We start from the raw sequence: 16799 nt of genomic DNA on the forward strand, positions 1-16799 counted from the left end.
AAGCGCACAAGCAATGCACAACACACGCGCATGAGCGAAAGCAAGAGTACGCGTATGCACAAGCACAAAGAGAGAGATGCAAAAAGCTTCTTTATAGATACTTGAAAGCAAAGTACATCAAGAGGGGAAGAGAGGGTCCAAATACACGGGGTTCTTAGGCTGTAAGGCCTTGTGGGGCACTCTAGAGTGCCAAAGAGGTATATACATCAGAGCAAAAAGGTGAAAAACATGGCGGTCCGGAACAAGGCGAATATGGGTGGTTAATTAACTTGCCCAGGTGGCAATTTCTGCAGTGATTCATTAGCAATGTCTCTCATCCGATTCATCTCTGGCAGCACCACTGTCCCCAAGTCTGGCCTGTCCTTCCTCCTCAACTCTGCACACCTCAATGCCATCTTTGCAAACAGCAAGGTTTCCTCCATGGGCCAGCCTTGAACAGTAGGGTCCAGCATCTCTGCAAACATTTCCCTTTCTATTGCCCTCTCAATGTTATGAGCCAGTCCCATAGGTGGCTTTGCAGTTATGAGCTGCAGAAGTATGATACCAAGTGCATAAACATCAGACTTGATCCCCAGCATGCCTGTCTTCTGATACTCGGGATCAATGTAACAGAAGGTGCCGGCAGCTGCAGTCATCCAGTACTGAGTGACATCATCGGCAACAGAGGGTGGGACTAGACGCGCGAGACCAACGTCGCTAATCTTGCTAACATAGTTGTGATCAAGAAGTATGTTTGCGGGCTTCAAGTCTCTGTGGACTAGTGGCTCAGGTTTGGTCTGATGCAAGAAGAGGAGGCCTGTAGCAATCTCGGCGGCGATCTTGAACCGGAGCTGCCAGCTGAGAGGGCGGGTGTTGCCTCGCCGGAAAAGGCGGTCCTCGAGGCTGCCATTAGCCATGTACTCGTAGACCAGGCAGCCAGATTCCGGACAGGCGCCAAGGAGGAGGACCATGTTTGGATGCCTGATGCAGCTTAAGACCTCAACCTAGAAGTGATTATCCAAACACAGGATCACTCAAGTATTGATGTCACTTAAGTATATATTGATATGATTTTAGCTAAACCTAAGATGGGAATAGAAAAACATGCTGAGTGCAAAAGCATAAAGGTACTTTATACTGCTACCAACCTCCTTCTGGAACTGTTGTCTGCCTTGTGCAGCATCTGGCCTCAAAGCCTTGATGGCCACCACTGTGTGATCCAGCATAGATCTAAAGACAGGCCCATATCCTCCTTCTCCAATTTTAAATTCCTCTGAGAAATTCCTGGTGGCTGCCTCTATCTCCTCTATGGTGTACCTTCGGTACGGAAGGTCGCCGGCCATATAATCACATGACTTCTTCCCTACAGCATCCATGAGCAACTTCCTTTCTGCTTCCAGCCTCCTGCTTGTTTCTATCTCCATTGCTCTTTTTGCTACTTCTGCTGCTTCGAGCGCCGCTCGGCATTTTTGCTTCTCCTTCTCCAAGAGCTCCATGGCTGCCGCTGCCCCTTCTTGCATCCTTGCTTTCTCAATCCTGCGTTCTTCCTCCTTCCATGACTGGAAGTCTTTTGCCTGTTGCACAAGCTTAACATAGGTTACACCAATAGTACAGAACTAAACATGAAGCAGTAGGGTTGAAAGCAAGTTGGAATCAATGTCGAAAATGTCTTTCTCGGTAAATCTCAGCAAGGAAAAGTCTTGCTATTTTGAAAAATCTGTTCTTTTTTTTTTGGAAGATCTTAGTGCATGTAAAAATATAAAAATAAATAACGTAAAGAAAATTATAAATATAAGTAATTTAAAGTATTTTGGTCACATTAGTATGCAAATGGAATCTCAGATCTGATCCATATCCTAAACTGTTTGCCAGATCCTTATAAGAGGTCTGACTGGATCCAACCTTTTTCGTGCAGCATTTATGATAATGGTAACAGCCATAATCACCAAGATTGCAGGTTATGGATCCTGGATCAGCAAATCATTTAGCACCATGGTATGCTTATCTATAGTATCCCTTGAACCATAAGGACCTTGGTATTATATTTAACAATGCGTCATTCACTAAAATAGATCAGAACCGGGCAGTTTTACTAGACTGCAACTGCCAAAAGTAATGAAAGTTTTCTGCCGTTCAGCCAACGACATTTTGGCGTGGGGTTCTTTGAAACAAAATAAGGCAATGAGGAAAGCACGAAACAGACCACAGCTCTTTTCTCAAAAAAAGAAAGAGACCAAAGCTCTTCCTTCCCCTTTGTGTAAAAGTCACATCCATCTCTTTTGTTTTTTTGTTGGTAGTCCACATCATATGGCATCTATATCAATTTTGATTTTCTTTCCATGGAAAAGGCATTTGTCGTATACAACCTTCTCCCTTGCTGATAGAGCTTCCTTGCAAGCAGTGCTGTAAATGTCCATTGTGTACTTTAGTTCAAGCTTCAGCCTTTGCACCTCTGCCTCAACATCATCCTGCTGCAAAAAAGTATTTTTTTATCCCAAAAAGCGTATTAATTCATTTGATCAATATATTAATGAAACGTATTTAGTTGCAGCACTAACATATGCACATATTCAGAGTAGAGCAATATGGAAAAGTCAAGTTTCACCATTGCAAACTAGTGACAACTTGCAAGGAAATGGAAGGTTTTTTCTTAGGCACTACTAAACAAAAGGTTTTAGTTTAATGGGGACGCCTTCTACAAACAAAGACAAGTTAAACACAAAAAGAGACAAAGGTAAAAATAAATGGTAAGATGAATTCATGCATTAAACATACAGCAAAGAAAGGACAAACAATTAAAACTGCAAGTCATTTGAGAGAGAGAGAGAGTCCATAGGTTAGACATACTGCAGAAGAAATTTGGAGCATAAGATTTAAGGGAAAATGAAAATGACTTCCAATGCTGCAAAAATTTACCATCCATGCACAAGTCACATAGTAACGAGAAAAGCCGAAAGAGGTGTAACAAAAAAACTGTTTGCACATGTATGATGAAGGTCCAATCATGCGTGTTTGTGAATTGGTGAAGCTTCCAATGAAGAGAAAAAGAAATTGAATAAGTGCAAGAAGTCCTATTACCACCGGGGGCTTAGACCAACTGTTCCCAGCACTTCCATGTGGAGTCGATGAGTTCTTGGACCAACTGTTCCCAGTACTTCCATGTGGACTCAATGAGTTCTTGGACCAATCATGCCCACCACTCTCATGTGAACTCGATGAGTTCTTGGACCAACTATGTCCACCACTCTCATATGAAGCCGATGAGTGTCCAAGCATACCACCACCTTGACCATGTGATTCATTTGACCAGTAATTACCCATTTCACCACTTCTTCCAACATCAAAGCTTCTCAGAGACGATGAATCACTGGCTGAGTCCCTGCTGTAGTAACTATGAGGGGTCAAGCCATGTGATTGGCCATCAATATTCGAATGATCATTTAAAGAATGACCAGGCGCCTGTCTTTCAAAATTTGGCCTGCTATTACTCTGAAATGATGTGTCAAGATGATTGCCGATGTTGCTGCTTCTCTCCAATCGATCGTTCAATCGATAAATGGCATTCTGTGATGTAATCGACGTCGCATACCCTGAATTGCTTTTTGCATTCTGAGGAATTCCAGGTCTGAAATGCAAACGTTGAGCATTCATTAGCTATATAGAATGAAAAGCTCATATACATGGTTTACTTGAGAGATATATGGTTGCAGTTGTAGCATTGAATTATGTTTCCCATGGACACCTCCTTATGATATATGTTTTCTTTTTTGCCAGATGTATCCACTTCAGTGTTTTCATGAAATTTTTATCGGAAAGTTGTCAAAATATCTTCAAAACTTCATTGTACTCATAATTGTTTTACTTTGAAATAATAAAAAAAAGAAAAGAAAAAAAAATCTTGTCTGCTCTGGACTCGAAAACAAAATGGAGCCATATAACTTACTTCATAGCTTCTTCTGGGGTACGTTTAAATCCTTTCTCACCTGCATGTAAAAAATAAATAAGTAGGTGATGGAGACCCTTGCTGGAATGGCACACATAAAAGAGACAAACAAATGATGAACCAGAAGAGATTAGGCTTTTCTAAAGGATCCTGCAAAAGATACTCGCAAACCATGTTTTTTCTTTCCTTTTTTTCACTATGACAAAAGGCAGCAGGCAAACATGAATTATATATCAAGTGACTAACCTTTAGGGGAACCTAAGATGTTATCATCTACACCTCCTTTGATGTTGGGTATCCGATGAACAGGATGGCTATTTGGTCGAGGAGCGGGGCGAACTGATGAGATCTTCCCTTTTGATATGACATACACAGAGCAGAAGTCTGGTGCGAACTTTGAAACTGTTGTTGGAACATCAGGAGCCCTAAAAGTTCTGCATAATTTGGAAAAGTAGTTCATGAGTATGATTATATGCATATAAACCAATATTAATTGTACGATCATGAGCTTAACTGGTGTCGGAAAATGTAAAGTTTGCAGAAGCAATCTTGAGCTTATGTTTTAACTCCACCTAGCATAGCAGATTTAAAATCAAATTTTGTTCAAGATGTTGATTATAACCTGATGATCTACCTAACCTCTTGCAGCCTATGCCATGTCTTTCATTGTTTCAACAGGCTAGGCCTTTAGTGCAAGTACATGAATATGTTCGAAAGAGATTTGCACTTGCATTGGTACATGAAACCTATTGATATGTACCATCATGACAAGAAACTGCAAGATTAAACAAAAAGTGAAAAAAGGTGCTGAAAATATCTCTTGAGATCACTACCTCAATAAGGCACTTCTTGATGAAACTCCAAGAACAAGTTTATCTAAATAAGTTTGGTTAACATAATCGATGATGGCCTTTGAGACGTCAGTATCTTCAAGGATTACTTCCTTGCTCAGTAGCTGCAACGTCACCAATTTCCCAGGAAAAAAAAAGAATTAAAAAGAATATCAACAAAAATTGCAAAAAAAAAAAAAAAATGCAACCAACTTAGACATCGTTAACGAAGATGAGATAGTTGTGAGTGGCTTCCACATTTCTTGAGGCCCTACTAATTCTTGTTCATATATATGTTAATCAAATCTAACTCATACATTCATAACGTTAATACCTTATAACTTTCAGAGTAAAGCTCCAACTTTTCTAAGTAATTGTGCTGCAGTTGAATTAGAGTTACTTCTTCCATAATTTTTAACAACATACGTGCCAAGAAAGAATGTCAAAAACCCACTGTGGCAACATATCATACACAGTTGTTGACAGAGACCACAGTCACCAGGCTCGTGGGTCCATTGTGCATGTAGCCAATGGGCCTCAAAAACCCTCCTGTGCTGGGTAGTCTGGGTTTTGAGATTAGCCAGTAAATATATGTGACATAATCTCTATATGCTTTGCAAACCAAAATTTAAATGTGATCGCTATAGTTATTTAGTGGAAAACTGGAAAACATCTCTATAAAAATCAACGGTACATGTTGCACCAAAACTTTGCAACGAGAAAATCCAAGTTTTTTAATGAAAACAAGTTGATCCAAAGCATGTTTTCTAGTAGAAAAAGTAAACAATTTGACAGGCTCAGATTAACCAAAACAGATGTAGCTATCACCTTTCTGAATTGGTTCGTGTCAGTCCATAACCTAATTGGTTGGCGCAAAAACAATTACTCCATATCATATACAGCACACACACACACCCTAACTTAATCATGCATGTTTTAGAAAGGGAAATGCATACCCCTCTTCTGCTACAAAAGCATCTGAAAGGATCGAGCATTTCGCCTGTTTGCGCTTCAACCTGCGCGAGAAAAGCAGCAGCAATTTTCTCATCCACTTCATTGATGGGAATATTGTGACCACCTGCACCACAAATCCCACATATCCAAAATATGGAAGGCTGGCTTAGGCTCTCTCAAAGAAAAATGAAAAGGCTGGCTGATTTGGGAAGATCATTAACAGAAAAGTTCCAAATTTGTGAACTTTGTTAAGGACTCGAAAATTTTCTGTTTCTAGTGTGCCCATTATTTGCTGTTGTCGCCATTACCTACAAACATAAACTAACCTTCCAGATGTGATCTACGTGTTTCACTTGGTGGGAATCGGCTCTTGAATCATCTTTTATAACACTTAGACAGGATTTTATAAGGCTTCAAAAATCAATGGCCTACAATGTTTTCCGGGTCATTGAAAAACATGATCCAAAAGCATATTCCCGCTATTTTGAGCACGAACGAATCCATATATGTTATTGGTTTCGATAAAAACAACCTGCGCATGAGAGATCGGGAGGCATTTTTGTATGTAATGGCGTCATTACTAAAACATTACCTTATATATATATATATATATATATATATAGAGAGAGAGAGAGAGAGAGAGAGAGAGAGAGAGAGAGAGAGTTGTGCAACCCTTAGGTGTACGGCTATCAGCGCATATTTGCTGACTGTCCATCACGGTCTTCATAGGCTACTAGCGCAAAAAAATGTGAAAAAATGCTGAACATTTTTTTACCATATAAGGGCTCTCCCCTAAAGGTCTCAGTTCTCCTAGGACCTTTAGCGCACTCAAAAGTGCCACTAAAACACTTGTTAAAAATGATGTCATTAAGTGTTTTTAGCAGCGCTTCCGAGCACCACTAAAGGTTCCAGCTGAAGTGGGACCTTTAACGGTATTGGGAAAGTCACTAATTCTAAAAACTGCAGCCGCGGTTTTTAGTTGGCCGTTCATCAAAGCCGCGATGGATGGTTAGGAAAGTTGTGCTGGTAGCTGCGCACCTACCACTCAATTTCTCTCTATATATATGGTACACTCTTGTTTGCCAGATCTAGCCACCAAATGGTAAATTTAAAAGTACAGATGTGTTTAGCATTTTATATATTTATATGATTGTGCCTGTTTTGGAACAGAACCACCATAACTTTGCATTTGTTGCATGCATATTGGTTACCTTGCCATGCAGGAGCTTTACATTACAGTATGCATGCATGGCAAAGTAATCAAGTTTACAGAGGACCAACATTACAACGTTGTTTCTCATGGATACATGTTGCTACTCATCTTTTTTGCATGCTTATAATTAAGAACATAATTTTCATAGAGAGAGGGGGGGTTAGGGTTTCTCCCTTACTTGGTGTTGGAATTGTGGTGATCTTCTTGCGGACGTGGAGGAGGATGAAGAACTGGCCCTTGGTGAGGAGGTTGTCAGCTGCCCACTTGAGGGCGTGCTGGCTGTTCTTGTCATTATCAATGGCCACAGCCACCAGCTGGTGCTTCATCACTCCACCACCCTCTCCTTCCTTTACTCCTCCTCCCACTGCACCGGTTTTCCACATCTCCTTCTACTCCTGTTTCTGTCAAAACAGTGGGAAAGAGAAAGAGAAGGGCGAGGGAGAAAGAGACGGATGTAAGGGCTAAGGATGGGTCTGCTGTTATCCTTATGGTCAGCTGAGGGTCTGTGGAGGAGAGGGAATATATATGGCCCCATATTGGAGGGGAGCCCCACATTGTAGGGAGAAGTTTAGGGGCCATCCTTTGGTGGCCCATGATTTTCTCCACTAGTTGTTACTCTCCCTCTTTCGCTAGCTGTGAATGGTTACTCTCCCTCTTTTGCTAGCTGTGAATGGATGGCAAAGACTTCAAAGACTCGTTTGACTCGGTTTAGTCAGGTGAGTCCTGGGTCAGTACTTCTGACCGAGTTATTCTCATTGGTGTATGACATTTTAACGTGGATTCTACATGCAAACAAGAGAGAGTATTTTTATGCGAAAAAATTGGGGTGGGGTCAGCGGCACCCAAACTTTTATGCTTTGTTTGGAAACCCGTGTTGGAGGGAGTTGCATGGATTTAGGGGAAAGTAGAACTAATTGAAGAGAAATGGATTTGGGAGGAGTTGTAAACTCCTCTTTTTTGTTTGGAAGCTTGCAAACTCCATCAAGGATTCAAGCTTAACCTCACGTAGCATGGTATTTGGGCTGGGCTAGGGCTTATAAATTAGGCCTAAACTTAGCTTGTATATATTATGTGTATATATATATATGTATATACATATGTGATATATATATTATGTATATAATAGGTATATATATATATAATGTATATTATATATACATATATTATGTATATATAACATAAAATTATATATTTTATATATAATATAATAAACCCGGCCCAACCCGCACGAGCATAATAGGCAGGCTGTGAGCCAAGGTTTTCCCAACGGGCCAGCCCAAAGTGGGCTGTTGGCCAGCCCAGTTTTACAGGCCAGGATTTGACTGAACTGGTGAACAACCCAATTGGCATGGTTCTTTAGTAGGTTGGGTCAACTCATTGTCCACCTCTAGTTGTTGGCTTCTTAACTGCACCATTGTTACAGTTAATAATGACGTAAAATAAGTAAATATAAGATCTGTTGATGTAAAAATTAAATTTGAACCACCTAAAATTTAGAAACCCATCGAAATCCTTGTGATTCAAGGAGTTGTAAATACCTCCTCTTTTTTAAGAGGAGTTCAGGGCATTTTGAATGAGTTGGAGTAAACTGATTCTCAGTAAAAAAAATCTCGCCTCCCTCCAACTCCTCCCAAGGTCAGCCAAATAACTCATATTCAGTGCCACTTGTATCCGGTTACATCCCAATTCCTCCAACTACAGGTTCCCAAACAGAGCCTTAGGAAGCCCACTAATGAAAGACAGCCATACATCAAAGAGAGAGAAAATGTTGACCACTGTAAGATGTGGTGGTCATATTGCATATGATGTTATATTCCATCATCACCGCACATCACTTGATGGGCGGGATTCGATTTTTTTTTCTTGAGAGAATGTGGGGACCGTAACTGCTTTCCAGGTTGCCCATCTCGGTTATGAAAATGTAAAAGTTCAGCAGTTCATCACATTTATCTTTTTTTACTTTTTTTGAAATAATGTAAAAGTTTTCCATTACCTAATGGGAAGAACTTTCCACAGATAAAAGGTTGAGTGGTAACCTAGCAAGGGAACAACAAAGCAAAGGAAACACAAACACTTTAGTGTGTAATCAGATCTTTAATTGTTTAAAGGCTGTGTTCTGCAGATGTTCATCATGCCACGAGACAAGTTGATCAATAGCTGGGCTGGGAGCGTCGACTAATGCCACCTGACGGAAATCATTAGGAGCTGAAATGGCCCCAACCATTGTTTCCCAGTTTCACAACCCCCTGGCACCAACAGCATATGATATATATAGCTTTTGGATCGATACAGAGAATATTAGAATGGCTCCTTGATAATGATGACACGCACAATTCGAGAAATAGTCCAATTTTTAGCACCACCCAGGGTTTTTCTGTCTTCAGCGAGGGTCCTTCGTCATAAAAAAAAAAAAGATGTATAGCTTCTACACTCAGGCCCCCTGAGTATCAATCAAACTCATGATGTGTCTTCAACCTGAGAAATACAGAGCCGACCCACCTAGGCAGGAGTGCAAAGCCCTCTCAGGCTTAAGCATACCTACATCCACATGCACAACACACACACCTTCCCCTTTACAAATATCTAGTTTTGGCTTGATAAAAAGAGAGGACGACCATTTGAATGAATATATATATATATATATATATATATATGGTATAAAGTGGCAGCCGCTAACCATCTTTCTAGCTAACCGAGCTTTCCTAGGGTTTCCCCATGTATTACTTAAATGAAAAATGATCATATTATCCTTGCAAATGATGTCCTTCTCAAAAAGACTACCAATTTAACCGAATCTCATAGATTCAAAATCTTTGATTCTTGACTTTTTTTAGAATATTTTTGACCTTTGGACATGCGAATCTGCTGAGGTTAGCGTGTGCAGGAAGTTTGCAACCTTACAATAAAAAAGAAGATTCACATGATTATTTTCATGGATCTTATGAATTTCACATAAACAAATTTGCGAAATTGATTAATTTTCATCCCAACAAAAGAGATTCATATATCAAACACACATCTCATTAGGTTCACAACTCCTATGTGAACCTTTTATAATTGAAAGGTTCTAGCTCGGAAGGTTCACCCCATGCATTTGCACCAGTCCTTAAATTCGCACATGACATCCTCTTTTAATTGAAAGCTTACCAAACTTTGCAAATATAATACAATCTTCATAAATATACCCTGCAAACCTTTCTTAAGTAAATACTTCTCAAAGAGATCCGCAAATATGTGCTGACATACTTGTTGCGAATGTCTCTGACATTTGCACTCTAATTTGAGCTCCTCAAATATAGTATGACCTTCATGAAGAAGACCTGCAAACCTCTTTTAACTAAATACTCTTTATGTATGTTTGCAAATGTGTGTTGACATTCGCAAATAACTGTTATGTCGTCACTCATTTGTGGACATCCTTGTTGCGTTCACAATATGATTTACGAACATCCTCTATATATGTGAATCTTTTGACCTCATTTGCAGACTTGTTGAGCATTCACACAATGGAGTCGCTGAATATGCAAATCGGTAGGATCGGCCATGTGAGGATCACTCTATAGAGCTCGACTCAATAGAGGAGGAGAACACTAGAGCTCAACTGCAACTCCAATCTCATATATATCTAAATTTCAGATCTCTAATTGAGAATTAGAAGATGAGAGAAAGAAAAAGATTAGAAGAAGCTAGAGCAAATGAGAGTCCTAGAGGGAAGCTCAATTCAATTCATTCAAAAACACAATCCCAATTTGGTGTCAAAGGGGGTTTTCAAACCCATGAGTTAGATCTTGAATCAACATTATACATGATTCTAACCCAAACATCTCATTACACCCTTATTCTAATGAAATACATGCAAATTTACATGAAATTTAAATGTAAACTAACATAGAAAGTCAAACTAACTAGGAGTTCAAGGTTTGGGCAAACCGAGCACACCCTAGTCATGCATGGGTCTAGTGAGGCCGTATCACTAGGTTTGGCAGTTTGTTGTGCTATTCAATCCTATGGAATTGCTCCAAGTACAACTCACATTCATGGCCCTTCGTAGAAATAGGACTTCTTAAACTTCGGGATATTGTATCATTCAGCAGAGTACCACATGACCCTATTCATTTCTGGATGTTATTTACTCTTATCTGCCTAAGGAGCAAGCCTAGGACCGATAAAGCTAGGATACATTCTTCAATTCCTTACTCTTTAGGGCTTGAATATTCATCTTTTGACTGAACCTTAAATGCTATACCAGTCATGTGGCGTGAGTATGTTGCTTGTGCAGTTTTAAGGCCAATGTTCTGTGTAAAGATGACTCAAGGCGCACCAAGTGAGAAAGGAGTGCCTATTGAGTGCTGACATGTATGTGATGCAACCATGGGCATTTATTTTTCCATCACCTCTCACCATTATGCCCTTCCTGCTTCCATCAGAGCTCAGAGTTTTCCAACAGCTATAGCATTCAGTACTATTTACAGTCATAGCTGCGTGATTTAACCTTTCTTTTACTGAAATAAGACTGAACAGGCAAAAAAATGATAGTAAATCATTCACCACATTGCTACACCCTTAAAAAAAACAGAAAAAAGAATAAGCACCCTTTCCTCTTTCAACAGTCTGGTCTATACTCTAAATCCAGATATCTTTCATCTGGCTGCTCAAAAGAGGGACCTGTGATATCCTCCTTGACGACCACTTTCACTATTCTAGAAACAGGAAGCTAGTGGCATGAAAAGATCAATTATCATGTTGAAGCCAAACTTCTTACTACTATGAAAGTTTCTTTCTTCTAGCATCTGAAATCCTGAGGCAGTATGGCAGAAACAAGTGCAATGGAGAAGAATAAATAACCGTGCTAGGCAAGACAGTAACCACAAAATGAGTGGATCACAAATGGTAGCGAAACAATTTCCAGAGCACACAAAACAGAAGTTTGCCTGGCCACTAAAAAAATGACAGCTCACATATATTGAATCAAACACTTTTCTCATGTAAAACGTTTAAATTTTTTGTGCTATTGGTCTGTCACATAGTTTCTCATTTAATAAGTCATGACAATGATCACTGACATTCACATGTCCATTACCGATGGCATTGTAAAAATGGCCAAGATGAAAAACTGGCCTAACTTTTTTTTTATAGGCGGGCATCAGAGACATATTCCTGGCAGCTGCTCTTTTACAGAGGACAACCAATGCATAAAGCACAGAGCATTCGACCTAGACTGATGCCTTCTTGACATTGACTTTGTCAGTGCTCTGGAAGGTACATGTGTGTGCAATGTCTCTTGTAGAGCAAAACGCAAAAGTAGAGCACCATCTATATCTATACAAAAGAACCTGTTCTGATTTTATATATTAAAAAAAAAAGGAACCATACTGGCCTGAAATTGTTGAAATGACAAGATTCTGTGCGCATGAATGCACAATGCACACTGCACATGCACACACACTCACAATGACAGGCATTTCATCCTATGGCAGTTTAGCAAAGAACACATGCTTTCTAGAAAAGTTTCTGTGACAAGAACTGTTAGCAACCGACATAAAACCTGTATAGCTGTTACAATTTTGAATTACGCCGAGGACAGGAGAAAATTTGATATATTGCTCTTATTTCATTCCATACTATGATATTCCTCACTTTCCAAACAAACCATACCTACCCAGTAAAGTCAGCTTCCACATTTTCATTGTCTGGCAAGCATGTTTGTTAAAGGAACAAATATAAGAAGAATGTGAGAAACAATAGCCATCAATAAGCAAAATACATACAAGATCAAAATCTCTAGACGGTGAATGCAAGAGAAATCCAGAAGCTTATGAAAAGAATCACACACAGACGGCTGTACAATTCACAACACGGTGAAATAGGCATCTTCATTTTTGGAGCTTATCATCTGGGAGAGTCTATCGTTGTTGTTCCTATTGTTTATCCAAGGATTCATTTTTGTACTTCAACATTGGTGTAGCATGCAGATGCATATCAAGGTCAACAGTTGGAGTTATTCTGATCTGTATGCACCAACAACAGCTATGAGACTCAACATAATGAAAGAGAATGCAGTTTCTTTCTACATGCGACTGATGAAATTGTCACAATTAAAATAGGACTATCCTTCTTTTCCTAAAGGAACCAAGTATTGATACACAATTCATATCCAGAGCTAAATCAGGCAGAAGGGACTCATTTTTCCTGCAATAACTGCTTGTAAAGTTTGATTTTCCTATATTCAGGTCATGAGATTTAAATTTCAAACTATGAGTAAGATTACTATTCAAAGATGGAAATGTATATCGTGTTTGAATCCAAAATTGGAACCCCATTCTGTGGAACTGAAAATTTTCCTTCGTGAAGTCCATGAAATATCTATAACTGGGTATCCCACAAGTGTAAAAGGGCATTCTATAGGTATTGATTCGACTTAAGGATAACCGTCTCCCATGTGCTGAAGAATATGAATGACATTGATCAAAGTAAAAAGTATCCCGCAGAATTAACTTTCATTCAGCAAACCTAAACAGGCCATCAACTTTTCTTCAATAAACAAGGAATCACATTTTCCAAAATACATATCAATATACAGTAACAATGAAAAGGAAGACGGAAACTTTCATGAAATGCAAGAGATGCAGCAAAAAGAAATTTACAATGACTTTTCAACTTTGAGCATTCAATCAATGGCCCCAGCAAGTTCCTTGGACAGTGTAGGCTTGGGATTTCCAGTTAAATGGTACAGGAGCACACCTGCAGCAACACTAACATTCAAGCTCTCAACAGCAAGGAAGGACTGAAATTCTACACCTGAACATCTCCCACTTTCACCATGGGATTCATCCTCATTGCCATCTGCGGTAAAATTTCCAGGGATCCTTACCAATTGTGTGCAGGACCGCTCTACCAGAGGCCTCAATCCTTTCCCTTCACTACCTAACACTAGAATTGTTGGTCCACCAGCAGGTGGGACCTCATTCAACGGCAAAGCTCTCAAAGAAACTGAACCTCCAAGAACCCGCCATCCATTTTCAGCAGACATTGACAAAAACTGCATCATATTCTGGCAGGACCTCAATTCAATGCATTCCAGCGAGCCGGCACTAGCTTTGCTAACAACCCCACTCAAAGGAGCAGAATTCTTGGCACAGAGCACCACTCCAGCTGCTCCAAAGAAATAGGCAGACCGAATTAGGGCACCGAAATTCTGTGGATCGGTAACCTCGTCCAAAGCAACCCAAAGGGGACCCAGCCCTTCCTCGCAGGAAACAAGGTCCAGCTGCCTAATGCTCACCATCTCCAGTGGAGATGCATCAAGAATCAGACCTTGATGAGGTCTATTATCTGCAAGCATATTAAGATCATGCTTTGAAGCATCCTTTATGGTCAGCCCTACCCTCTCTGCAATTTTCATTACCATCCCTACACCTTTCTTGTCCTTCTTCCTATTACTACCACTCGAGTCCAAACCTTCCTGAACATACAGAGTATAAAATTCTCTCCTCCCAATGGTTAATGCAGCGAGAACAGGACCGACCCCGTAAACCACTTCGCCGAGCATTTTCGGCAGAGTTGATTCGCTCGCCTCCTTCCACGTCTTCTTGCCCCAATTCTCTTGTCTGTTCCATCTAACAACCTCTGGTTTGTCAAACCCATCTCCCGTATCAACAATTCTCTTATACCCGTCCCTAATTCTATTCCATCTCCAATCGCCGGTACCCTCCTCCTCATCCTCTTCTTCATTTTCTTCATCGGAATCTTCACCATCTTCCATTTCCTGAATCACACCATCTTTCCCCTCCATTGCTGAATTCCTCCAGCCTCTTAGAAAATGATGGTCATTATCTTCATCCTCTGCACCCAAAGTTTGTTTTTTCCTCAAGACCCTACTTGTCATCCTGCCTCTGAGACTCTCCCTACCGCTTCCTGGCCTAACTTTCCTAACAATACTATCATCCTTCTCGTCATCACCATCCTGCGAAAAGTAGCCTCTGGCTACATTTTCCCATGCACTAGAACTAGTTTTCATGGTGGGCTTCCTCTCTTGCTCCTCCTCTTCACCAACCACAGCCCCCACATTCTCATTCACACCACCACCTCTACCTCTTGAAAAGTAGCTGTTGGCAGCATCTTCCCAAGAAATACCGCTACTTCCGATTGTGGAGCCCCCCTCCCTCCTGGTCCCACCACTCACCTTCTTCTTGTTCTTCCCTGAAACTCCATACCCACTTCTGCTACTTTTCTCCGCATACCAACTTCCATTTTCTGAGCTAGATTTCGACAACAAACCCTTGGCTGCATGTTGGAATGCCCAACGGCTAGTTTTCATGGTTTTTTCTCCTTCTCTTCCTCCTCTCCTGCTGTTGTACTCAGAAATCCAAGAGAGGGGCTTCGTGGGCACCCTTTTCCTCTCCTCCTTCTGGGTTTCCTCCATGAACCCATCAGAGAACTCCCGGATTGGGACGAGATTGGAGGTTTTTGAGGGGATTAAGCGCGTGGGTCGCCAGGAAACGCGAAGGAAGATCGAAGAACGATAGTGGGTCTTTATGAAATTGCAGTACGGGAGAGACATCCAATCCTTCCTGAGAAAACCCAGAAAATGGAAACTGAAGAAGAACAAGGGCTAGAAATTACCGGAATTTTGCAGGAAGAGGAAGTATTGAATGATGAGAGCATGAGTCAATCCAAGATCTTTGTGTTTCTAGTACGTGTTCAGCTTTCCCTGTTTTGTTGCAAGGTGAGGGATGGGAAAGAGATATCGTATGAAATGGTTTTGACTTTTGAAAAAATCATGTCATGCCGGCATATCCCACGAAACACTCTTCCCTATGGAAACAGGGGAGAAGCTGGGCCGCAGTTGCCACCATGGTTTTTCCTTCATCTTGTCTGGACCTGTGTTTCACCGACCATGGGAAAGCCAGAGCCCATGCCAGATGGCTGGACTTTTCATAGGAAATAGGCGTTGTTCCCTTTGCAACAAGCGAGTCTTAAGAAAATATGTCCCAAGGATACTCCAATTTACTCGCATCATGTTTTCCTTTATAGAACTTTTTATGAGAAATTATACAATAATAGGTTTTTTTTCGCGCGCTTAGGGTTGGGAAATAAGACGAGCCGCTCGTGGCTCAACTCATAAAGAGCTTGCTTAAACTGGTGAAATATGCTGGGCAAACCGAACATGAACAACGATTGTTCAGTTCACTCCAATCCATAGTGACAAACGCTTTTTTCGGCAAAATCTCAATTTTTAAAAACTCGTGAGAAATTGAATTTTTTTCATAAATCTTGCATTTTTTCGGCAAAATTGTGGCAATAAAAAATAAATTAAAAAATTAAAAAATTAAAAATTAATTGTTATAAGAAAATATTAATAAAAAATATTTAAAAATAAAATACACAGTTTTTTCACGATAAATAGCCGCTGAAAACATAAATATCACGATATTTTGAAATTCTTGCAAGAAATTGCTGTTTTAAACTTTCAGGCAATTACTCAAGATATTATCACTAGATTTTCATAAATCTTGTGATATTTGTCATTATGCTCCAATCTCCTAGTAATAATATATATATATATAGTGTTCATCTTTGAAGTGTTTGGCTTCCAAGCAATAAGTTTAAAGTTCAATTCTTTTTGCAGACTGTTTTGAAACAATGTATTTACTTTATAATGTAGCATTTTGAACTTGACTAAGTAGGTTTAGAGTTTTTTGGTGAAAAATAATGCATGCAATAAGATGGTTGATTTTTTTTGTAAGTTTACATAAGTAGGGTTAGAGTTTACATACTATTAATTTTAGCTTCAAAGAAGTTTTTTTTGGGTAAAAGAGCCAGCTCAAACTCAACTGGTTTTACTCAGACTCACCATGAGCTCGAGCTCGGCTCAGCTCAG

The 16799-nt window shown here is 40.0% G+C and overlaps 2 protein-coding genes and 1 non-coding gene across 3 annotated transcripts; 1 reads left to right on the forward strand and 2 right to left on the reverse strand.

Moving 5' to 3' along the window:
• Window positions 1-260: 260 nt before the first annotated feature.
• LOC149827481 (U-box domain-containing protein 52-like) lies at window positions 261-7302 on the reverse strand. The gene is made up of 9 exons (XM_090018521.1): window positions 7098-7302; window positions 5709-5830; window positions 4756-4877; window positions 4169-4356; window positions 3923-3962; window positions 3061-3604; window positions 2346-2447; window positions 1128-1553; window positions 261-983 (listed from the first exon to the last, which is right to left on the reverse strand). The coding sequence occupies exons 1-9, from the start codon at window positions 7300-7302 to the stop codon at window positions 261-263; spliced, it is 2472 nt and encodes an 823-aa protein (XP_089874647.1).
• Window positions 7303-9170: 1868 nt separating this feature from the next.
• On the forward strand, window positions 9171-9275 carry LOC149827482 (U6 spliceosomal RNA). The gene has a single exon (XR_016435806.1). It is a non-coding gene; the product is annotated as a U6 spliceosomal RNA (small nuclear RNA).
• A 4139-nt stretch (window positions 9276-13414) lies between these two features.
• On the reverse strand, window positions 13415-15841 carry LOC149827483 (uncharacterized). The gene has a single exon (XM_090020331.1). It carries the CDS (start codon window positions 15477-15479, stop codon window positions 13587-13589), a length of 1893 nt encoding a protein of 630 aa, XP_089876457.1. The 5' UTR covers window positions 15480-15841; the 3' UTR covers window positions 13415-13586.
• Window positions 15842-16799: the final 958 nt, after the last annotated feature.

Source organism: Nuphar pumila, chromosome 10, assembly GCF_984573655.1.
Source record: "Nuphar pumila chromosome 10, dmNupPumi1.hap1.1, whole genome shotgun sequence".
NCBI classification, from domain to species: domain Eukaryota; kingdom Viridiplantae; phylum Streptophyta; class Magnoliopsida; order Nymphaeales; family Nymphaeaceae; genus Nuphar; species Nuphar pumila.

Excerpts from the sequence above, each read along its gene's own strand:
- LOC149827483 (XM_090020331.1), bottom strand. The coding sequence starts at position 15,479 with ATGTCTCTCCCGTACTGCAATTTCATAAAGACCCACTATCGTTCTTCG.
- LOC149827481 (XM_090018521.1), bottom strand. The coding sequence starts at position 7,302 with ATGTGGAAAACCGGTGCAGTGGGAGGAGGAGTAAAGGAAGGAGAGGGT. Across the intron at positions 4,878-5,708 it reads GCTTTTGTAGCAGAAGAGGG|CTACTGAGCAAGGAAGTAAT; the intron begins GTATGCATTTCC and ends GTGACGTTGCAG. Across the intron at positions 3,963-4,168 it reads CATCTTAGGTTCCCCTAAAG|GTGAGAAAGGATTTAAACGT; the intron begins GTTAGTCACTTG and ends TTTTACATGCAG.